The 10,408-nt window shown below is 44.2% G+C and overlaps 1 protein-coding gene across 1 annotated transcript in view; it reads right to left on the bottom strand.

Annotated features, from left to right (window-relative positions):
• Nucleotides 1-698: 698 nt before the first annotated feature.
• RGS7 (regulator of G protein signaling 7) overlaps nucleotides 699-10,408 on the bottom strand; it is a 263,514-nt gene continuing 253,804 nt past the window's right edge. Inside the window, exon 16 of the mRNA XM_030034927.2 lies at nucleotides 699-1,274. Within this exon, the coding sequence (XP_029890787.1) occupies nucleotides 1,113-1,274 (162 nt within the window). The 3' untranslated portion in view covers nucleotides 699-1,112. The remainder of the gene's footprint in view (nucleotides 1,275-10,408) is intronic.

The following is a 10,408-nucleotide window of genomic DNA, read 5'->3' as shown; positions in this document are numbered from 1 at the left end:
CAACTCATCTTACCAGACTCCCAGTCCTGGAGCCAGCTGTGTGGGCAACAGGATAGTAAATGTCTGCCTCGGCCTGGAGGTTGTGTTCATGTCTCTTGGGACCACCCAGGAAATAAAAATCACCATTATTGTGAGGGTGTCGATGCAATTCATGTTACTTGCTTGGTAACATTCATGTGTCCTTGATCAGGACTTTGTGGCGGGGGGAGAGAGAGAGCACGCATAGGGAGCAGGCAGTTGTAGGGTGTATGGCAACTGTAGGCCAAATAAGTGTTCACACTCCAATAGCCAAAGCACCCAGAAACAGGTGATCTGCTTGTAAATTCAATGGCATCACTGTCCTCATGTCTTCCTGGGGACAAAGAGTATTTATAAAAAAAAAAGATTTTGCTGGATCATATTGCATGGTTCAGTTTAACTTTTGGTATCAAGATCTTATTTAAATGGAGTGTGTGTGTGTGTGTATATATATATATATATATATATATACATCAATTAAAGATAATTCAATCATTACTTTACCAAATTTTGGTCTCATCTGACCTGACAATTCCCATTCTAAGACCTGTATTTTTGGTATAATTCTTGTCAGAGTATCATTTTCTAAACACAAAAGCTTCAAAAGGTTTAAACTGCTATTGCCACTGTCCTGTATCCAATAAAAGAAATGTATTTTTACTGCAGAGGAAAATGACTTGTTTCATGCTTCTCACATATTATCTTTATTAAACAGTTGGACAGATACGCATCCATTTATTATATAAATAACCTATGGCTTCTTAGTTTGCAAATGCTGGTTGAAAGTTCACAGGAGCAGGCTTTTCTGTGAACTTTCTGTATTTGTAAGTTCATTCACTGCAATAAATCCTGATACTATTGCCTGCTTAGCAGCATTTTGCACTGTACCCCAATGGCTAAAACAGGGAAGCTGGGAGCTCTACATCTGAATATTTCAAAACCTCTAAAAAGCTTGATTGGAGTTTTATTTTCTTCTTAAATAATGCAAGTTTTTCTGAAGAGAACGTATAATCGCAAATATCTGATAATCAAATCCTTTGTGGCTAACATACAAAGCTCCACTACTGCTAATAGAGGTTTCATCTGAGCAAAGCTTATTGCAGCATTTTGTAGTTGCTAGAAAAAAAGTGTTCTTTGTGCGTGCTGTAGTTCAGAGCTGTAAGGTCTTTGTGAATGGTTACTCTCAAAGCGCTACAGAAGTTCCCCGGTTCAAGGTGGCTCCTGGCTCCTCGGAAAAATGAATGTGGGGTTCCAGCCTGGGAGGAGAGAAATAAGTGAAAAAGGAGCATCCTTGGGCTAGGCAGGACAGGTCTGCCTAGTGCAGCTCTGCAGCCGGGACCAGTCAGTGCTAAGCTGGTTCAGGAGAAGGAAGAAAGGTGAGAGCTGACCCCAGTAAACACAACGAGCATCCATGAATTCAAATTCTCAATCCCAGTAAAAGCTCCTCCAGCTCTATTTGTCAGAGCAAAAGGATTTTCAGATTATAAAACCAGGAGTCGCCGTGTGGTCACCTAACCATATAATTTAGGACACAGAACATCCTTGAATTTGATCCAGTTTAAACTTGAGTACATCTTTTAGATTAAAAAAACACAACAACATCTATTCTCGATTTAAAAATTACTAATGGTAGAAAAGCCACAATAACCTATTGCAATCCATGCCAGTAGCTAAGTATTTGCCTGGTGAAATGTGTAGCCTTTTCCCCCGCGCATTTGTCCAGCTCCAGCCACCAGATCTTTTTATATCTTTATTTGCTAGATTGGAAGAGCATTAGGCCTGAAGTAAATACTTACCATCTGTAACCGATAATCCTTTACCATTTTCATGACAAGCTTAAAAGGCTGCGTACCTACAACTTCTACCAGAAGGTGCTTTCCAGTCTTTTGGTTGCTCTCGGACCCGTTGCCCGCACCCTCTCTGGTTTTCAGGCAGTCTTTAGGAGCGCCTGAAGCAAACACCATGCTTCAGAGCTCAACGCACATACGGAGGGAACAAGGTCTCCCTGCCAAAAACGCATGTTCCCAGGGGTCACATTTGTTTTCGACCAGTTTTACTGCTGGAGTTCACGTCCAGCTGATGCCCTGGACGTGACCTGGCGTGTCCTATTTAAGCTCCCTGTCCCCTGTGGAGGGTGCTCCCAACAGCACGTCCAGCCCCTCACCTTGTTCCTCTGCGTCTCGCTTCACTTTTGCCCGCTGGATAAATGACTATTGCTCAGTCATCCGCCATCAAATGACTGAGCACTTCAGACTTTTTCTTCTAGAGTTCCTTTAATCCTCATTAGGCATGACAACCCTAATCTTTGTAACATCTGCCAATGTTTTAAGTGATGATTTTATTCTCTTACCAGCTCTTAATACTACCTCTGTTACTAATAGTAAAATTAGGACCATATTTTTGCAGGACACTATCAGAAACAAAGCTGCTTACTGCTGAACTGTTCAGCTGCAGAGATGTTAGCTACTATCACCGTTATTCTGTGTAGCTTCATATCCCTGAAGTCATACATTATTATTCACTTCATGTCTAAGATATTATATAGAGTTACTGTGCTGCATTTTCAGCTCAGAGAGGTCTCTCTCAAGTGATGTAAGGAAGGTTGGCAAGTAGAAGTAATTTTCTCTGTTTCTATGATGCTTTTCAGGTGAGAGTGCCAAAGTTATTTATTAATTAATCAGCTCCATGAACTAATTGAAATAATATATTCCACATGTATTAAATGAAATAATGTATTATCTGTAGGTGAAATGAAAGCCACAACACAGATAAATAAAAGTTTCACAAGAATTTAGTGACAGACCGTGAGGAGGACCCTGGGAGATACAGGGAAACAACTCTCTGGTGCCTTGCTTTATTCATAAAGAAAAATTCACTTTCTTTCTTTCTGAAACCAGTTCATACTCAGTCTTGGCTCTGCATGTCAACTCTACCTCTTTTCCCTCTTTCAAATGCTGAGCATCTTTTGATATGTTTGATAAGTCTCCATTAAACAATTCCCATCAGAGTGCCAAAAAGACACACGTATCATGTAGAAAAAAATCTCATGGCTCTTCTTCCACATGGACTTCTGCAAAAATAGCCAGCTACAAATAATCAGGGATGCATATTTTCCATGATTCATGCTGCAGAACCCACCATAGACTGTGGGACTGTTGTACAGAATCTGAGCTTTCACAGAAAAAAACGTTACCAGGCGGTCTGATGGCGAGGGGAGCCTTCCCAAACAGGAACTGAACATGAATCAAGTCAGGATGACTCAGATTGTTTTTGTGATTCTGCAGAGACACAATCTGAGATAATAGCTGGGTTGTGTGAACTATTGCTATAATTTATTACAATAAAAATTCAAAATACAATGACTTATATTCGTATTACTGTTGCGAGTTGGGTTTTTATTTTTACTATGTATACCAAGAACACCGTAATACTTATATTTCTAGCCCCTCCGTGTAAATAAACACATAAAAAAATATTTATGAAAGTTCTCTGCATGCTTTATAGGCCATATACAAAGTTTCATCCTAACAAACATAGCAACACCCCTTTTGTAGGCTTGGTGAAGTATATTTTGATAAGAAGACAGTACTGGCACAGCAGGACTGTTAGGCAGGTAGGTAGCCAGCCTTAGGTCACTAAGGAATTTATAATACAATTGTTATATGTCGAAGCTTGAAGCTTACGGCAGAACAACATTTCCTTTCCAGATGGTGAAAAAAAAGAACGACTGGGAAATATAAGCCCGAGCCTTTGCTTAAATATATAAATTAGATTTGTGCTGCTTTTGATACAAAGAAAGAAAAAAGCCCAGGCTATTTCTGTTTCACAAAGTAGAACTACTGCCCAGGTGTTTTAGCTAGTGTAGTGAAGGCAGCACAAAGCACCAGTACAGCTAAAGGACATTTCTGATGTTTGTGTGTTATACAGGCAGGTTAAAAGTAAATGGTTTTAATTTAACCAACCAGATCCCATGACTCAAGGTGAGAAAAATTATTCTTTACTGCTGTACTCCATCCTTTGCCAGAAAGCTGTTCCCAATCAAAACTATATTTATCCATTATTTACCAGTTTAGTTAACTGAGGACAACTTGTTCTGAAAATATTTGTTTAAATCAGCCAGCCAGGCAGCAAGAAGAATAACGAGAGGAAAGGAAAAACACAACAGAAACACATCTAAAATTCCAGGGAAAACCTTTCTGTTGACTTTATCAGGATTTGGCCAAGATCTGCAGTCAACAGATGAGAATGATGGCTATTATAATGAGGGAAAGAGACTAGAGACTCTAAAAAAAGAAGAGGCAGAGACAGAAAAGTAGTGGGAACTTCCCAAGTTCCCATTAAAAAGGGCAAAATGGAGGTCTAGCTGCAAACAAGCAATGGAAGGGAATGAGAACTGAGAAAGTAAAGTAATAGATGTGTGACCATTGATTTTAATGGATAGCAATGTCAGGCATTGACCTTGTCTGCAGATTTTCCTGAATGGGTGCTACAGCCACAGGCTGGGTTCAGCATGGCCGGGATGTTGAAATAGCTGGAAAATTCGGAGAGATTATTCATGTCTGAAGCTTTGGGAAGATCACATCCGGGTAGTAGTAAAGGGAAAGATTTATCTTTCATTTTAAATTAAGTTCAGTTTGGAAATGATTGGGGAATTTTTGTTACAAAATTGTATTTGGGGTCCTCCTTCTGAGAGAATACTTTAATTTGTAATTTTTACCCTGACAAAATTATTTTAGTAGAGCACAGTGAGTGCAGTGGGTATGTATCAGTAATGACCGTGAAAGGACAAACACCGCACAGGAAGCCTTATAGGATTCAGGAAGAACAGAGTCTAAGTTTAACCACAAAGAAATCCAAATATGTTAAGAAATGTGTCTGAAATGAAGTGACTAGCAAATCCTCCAAAAATCAGTCTTTGCGGGGAGAGTAAATATGGAAGGCATATTGTCTTCTTAATCCATAACAGACTGACATATCTTTTGAAGAACAAACTGTGATTCTTTCTAAACTACAAAGCCTTGAAGGAAGACCAGGCACGGATTTACCAGCCAGGGAAAAGGTCCTTTAGCCGCTTTCCTCTTGCCCCAGCCAGACCTCCCTGCACCACTCCCTTGCCCATTTTTTAAATAAAAACATCCAAATATATCGCTAGTAGAGAGATGGGTGGATGACCAATAGATGGGTAGATAGTAGGTGGAGGCAGCTTGTTTTTTTCTCCCACAGTTTTCTGGTTTGTGATGAAGTAGCTTTATTCTCCTCATCACATCCCCCCGCTGATGATCTGTCCCTCGAGTCAGCTTCCAGTGCAGCGAACGGTTTCAATTTTTAATTTACCATACATAGGTAATTATAACTTTCCCCGTGGACGTGGGCAAAGAGCTTGCAGTCTTGACAACCACATTGTAAATGATGGAAGCGCATGCTCTCCATGCTCCAGCTAGGAAAACACAGGCCTCCAAACCTTTGCAGGGTTTACAACTTAAGATGACCTTGTTATCCCAGTCTTACAGACGTGAATCAGGACAGAGATGACTCATCACAGTAAATATATGTTATACAGCCCAGAACTAATTTTTCATGGCCACCACATTCCTGCAGCACATTCGGGTACCAGTGGCCTCATGAGCTGCACCATACTCCTTGCTTTTGGGTGTTTGCCCACGTCACGGTGTGCCTCCTCCAAGGCCCTCACACTGCTACCAATGCCCTTCTCAGGCTCAGGGCCCTCCACGCACACGGGCTCCATGGTCTGATTTTCCAGGTGAGCAGTGTAGTGGTCTTTCCCCCTCTGTGTACATACAAAGGGATTCTTTGAACAAAACCAGGGAATAACCTTGCCAGAAGTTCTCCAAATGCTTGGGGAATGCGATACAGACGGCCCGACTGACAAGAGCTGCCTTTGATGATGGACAAAGTGTCACAAAGTTATTCCTTTTCCTAATGTGGAACTGAATTTGCTAGCATGCTACACCATTACCTCCCAAACAGTAAAAGACCCATATAGGATTGCATGAAAGGTCACATAAAGCCTTACTACCAAGGGGAAAGAGTAGGCGGTAACAATCTCCCAAAGAGTTACACTTCAAAAGCATCAGCCTGTAGGAGTTCACAGTAACGTTCAAAACTCCAGCAGCTCCCTTGATGTGATCAGATCTTCCTTTCTCCATCAGCAGCTGAGCCAGGTTTTGAGCCAGCAATGTTTCCACACAAATTAATAGTAGTAATAGCAGTAGTAGTAGAAATAATAATAATAATAATAATAATAATAATAATAATAATAATAATAATAATAATAATAATAATAATAATAAATGCCTGCCCCTCCCCATCACTGCTCCACATGGAAGGCTTTGTAAAACAGCTTTCCAGCAGAGCTGTGCCAGTTGCACACACAGCAGGCAGATGCTGCGCACATCTGTTCCAAAGGACGTGCCGTCAGCAGCGGAGGTACTGCCACGTGAAATGCCAGCATACGGAAAGGTACCAGCAGACTTGCTGTAGGATCCTGTGGAGTGGGAGCGTTGTCCCTCCTGGGACCAGAGACAGGACCGCCCAGCCTGCGCGACAGCAGTAAGTGACATGGAGCCTCCATCCTACTGTTCCTGCTTGCCGCTTCATACACGCTCCACCGCACAACCGCGCTCATTCACCTCTACAAATATCAGGTTGCCAGTGACTAATACAGGCTTTTTTTTTTTTTTTTTTTTCCTTGATGATGAATGTTTTTACCTTCCTAAAGAGGAATACAGTGTCCCACCATACATTTTCAATTGTCTTGTCTGTTTCTATAAAGCTGGGAGGATGGACCAACAAAAATCACCTGGGATGATAAAGGTTTTTGATGAAGGCCTCCCGAAACCCAGCTTTGAACTAGTTACTAATGCCTAAACAAGCCAGTAGCAGGCATGTTTCCCTGCCTGGAGAGGTGTCCTCCCCTCTCTCAGCTGAACGCAGCGCTGCAAGGGTCACCACCAGCTCGGCGAGGACGCAGCCCCAGCTGCAGCGGTGTGGATGGCAGCAGGGCATGGTCACCTTAGCCCCAGCTGCATCATGCGAGCTGGAGCCCAGCAGCCAGCTACGCCACACCGTGACAGCCCTCCTCGCTCCCCTGGGAAGCCAGCGCTGCTCCAAGCTGGGGAAAAACCACGACCAGACCCTGCGTTCTTGGTTTCTACTGCCTGCCCAGCCACATCATCAGACTGTGTCATTTTTAGCAAATGATGTAGACATCAGTGAATTCTCCAGATATTAAAAGACTACTCTTCAGCCTGCTGAGCCACCTCTGAATGTGGCCCCCCACCTAGACTGCAGCCCTTCAAGTTATCCTTCATTTGTTTGTTGGTGTGCTCCCTTAGATCTGCAGATCGCTTTGATTATTTGAACATCTGGAAGTTGTCACATGCTTTTTTTGACCGTGACCATCTGAAATATTACCCAGCAGGACTTGGGGGGAGACACAGTAGGGAAACAAAAACATCCTACTCATAAGAACATGTGGCAGGAATTATCAAATGACACCATCCCAAAAGGGAGTGCTATATATCCAAGCAAAGACAAACTTTCTCTCCATCCCCTAAAGCTGGGACAGTTGCTTTCCATAACATCCATTCCAGACATAAAAAAATATTACATACAATTACTTAATGTATTTTTCATTAAACGTTATGTCATGAAAGTTGACTTTCTATTACTAATGGAAAAAAAGCATTTCTTTCATCCTCTGAGTTTCAAAGCTGAAGAGTAGCTCCCAATGTACATGATTCTCCATAGAAAAGCCTCCCCAAAATGGTTCAGGGGCTGAGGTCATTAGGGTGCATAGCCCTGGTTTGCCTGTTGTCCTCACAGACAGACTGCAGGTTCTTTGGTGAAGCTGGAATGGGATATGCAAAAAAAACAAGAGGGAAAAGGTCGAAATAGAGTCAGAGTTTCTCAGCAATCCCATCTTGCAGACTAGGGGCTATGGAGAAGAGGGGAAAGGCACCCCAGCATCAATGCAAATTAAACCCATGTATTTGCAGCACCAACAAAATGTAATTTAACTATGCAGGTGGAAGCCCATGAAATTCAAACACAGTTTTCAGATTTGGTTTCTCGTTCTCACCACGATGCAGATAGCAAGTGAAGTGTGGAGAGTCATAAGGACTGTGCCCTTGCAGTTTGGCAGTGGTTAACCAGTGATATTTTAGCCTTCACCAAGAGGTTTCCCCTAAAACCAGAACTAGACGGGAGCGGGTTTCCTTCTGGCCAGCCTGTTTGCTTACAGCAACCAGGGGAACAACCAGGAGCAGTGCTCCCATGCACGACTCCAAAGCCCACCTTCCCCGTGGGAAGGGGGCTCTCCGCTGGGGTTTTCTCCCAGGGACATGCCCAGGCTTCCCCGGGGACTCGCAGTCACATCCGCACAACTACTTCTTCCACCCGTCCTCAGCCTCTGCAGATCTCCTGAGTCAAATCAGACCTTGATGTACTAGCTTTGCCCCATGGCTGCCATTGTTTCTTCTTCGTTTGGGGCTACTTTTACATTCAGTGGCACAGCACTCTGATTCTTCATTATTTAAGTCAGTGCCCATAGCTACTGAAGTCAATTTGAGACATGCCGGATGTATCTTGATACAATCACAATGACCTAGAAGGAATTCCTTGTAGTGCAGCGACATCGCTTCCTGGGAACCATCTCGAGAGAGACGCTCTCCTCTTGGTGTAACCTAACAAAAATATTCCATGTTCTTTTTATTGGGCTATGAAGAAAGGTTTGCTTCTATTTTTTTTAATAACCACTACTGTCAGTTGAGCCGTGCCCCTGTTTTAGCTGCTGACCTCGTGATCAGTAAAATACGCGTCGGTCTCACCGACTGTTCACGAGGCAATGCAGTTCGATAGCATCCCCAGCGCACGGATCATCCCCCACTCGCTATACCTGCGCTTCACTTCCAGCTCCCGCGCCCCTGTCGACCTCAACCTCCAAAAATTTTCTGTTTGGGAACGCACTCTTTCACCAGGAAAAAGGGCTGCAAGGGGAGAGGGGAAGGACAGGGAGCGTTCCTGCGGGAGAAGGGGCAGGATCCGGCCTCGGGCTCGGGCGGCCCAGAGGCTGCACCCCGGGTGCCCCCGCTGCCCACTCGGGACGGGTGGGCTCCCGCCTTCCCCGGCCTCCGACAACGTCTTTGCTCCGTGTGGGCAGCGCGGGCCGGGCGCCGTTCCTCCCCGCACCCGCGAGGTGTCACTCCTGCCACGCCGCGACGTGGGAACCGCCCGGCCCCGGCCCCGGCCCCGGCCCCCGCGCAGGGGCAGCGCTCCCCCCCCCGCCCCCGGCTGGGGGCCTCTGTACCACCCCCCGGCAAGTCTGGTGGTCGCTGATGTTGGACGCGAAACCTGGACCTGCTGCCCCGGCAGCGGCTTTTAACGTTACCGTAGCTGAGGGTTTAGCGGAGGGAAAGAAAAGCGGGTTTTGTTTGTTTCCTATGAATATCGGTTCTCCGCGCATAAATCGGGAAGGCTCGGCCAGGAAAAAACCAAATCAAATGGAAAGAAGAGGCATATGATTACTTCAGAACTAGGGGGGGGGGGGGGGGGGGGGGGGGGCGAGCGCAAGCTTTTGGTAACACCAAACTAGTTTTCTTTACTATGGTAAAGAAAATTTTTGTCATTTCCTTCCTTTGTTTCTGATTTTATGCTCTATTTAGATTTCTCAAATAATGAGCTATAACGAATACCAAAAATGTCCCATCCAATAAATTTCTACAATTAATATTTTTCATATTCAGCATTACACAAGTCAAAGTAAGTAGTACCGTTCAGATTACACAGTTTTCCTTAGCAGAATTAAAATTTTGGCAATATTCTACCAGATCACCACTGATACACTGGCCATGCTGGTGCTACCATGTCGGTACCAATAAGCCAGAAAGTAAGAGTACCCAGGAGACCGAGCTGTTAAAAGAAGCCATTTCTGCATTACATGATGGACTGATGCTGACTGCTGCAGACAGCTTTTCCCTGGCAGAGGAAGAAGTAGGCAGCTGCTGCTGCTGCATGCACGAGACTGCGAGGCCTCAGTAATGAGGAGTAACATGAGCTCCATTGTGGTGCAGGAGCTCTCAGGAACTGGAACAGGATGCGGCTTCTATGGGCAACATTAAACTTCTTCACCAGGTTGGGCATGGAAAGGCTTTTTCTTCTTTCTCATCTTTCTTCTGTTTTTTTTACACAATGCAATTGGGGCAGCACATTCAAAATCTTTATTTAGATGAAAAATAAAAGCAGCAGGCTCTACGTGCTTTGAAGGGTATGTAGATCAAGTCCTCCTGTCTTCCCAATGCTCAGCGTTTTTCTTCCCAGTGCTGACCCCCAGCTCAGGCATTGCCACCAAACACGTGTCCTGTGGTCTCTC

This window comes from Aquila chrysaetos, chromosome 13 (genome assembly GCF_900496995.4).
Source record: "Aquila chrysaetos chrysaetos chromosome 13, bAquChr1.4, whole genome shotgun sequence".
NCBI lineage: Eukaryota > Metazoa > Chordata > Aves > Accipitriformes > Accipitridae > Aquila > Aquila chrysaetos.
Note: the sequence above shows the minus strand (reverse complement) of the source record. Positions and strands in the feature narration are given on the sequence as shown.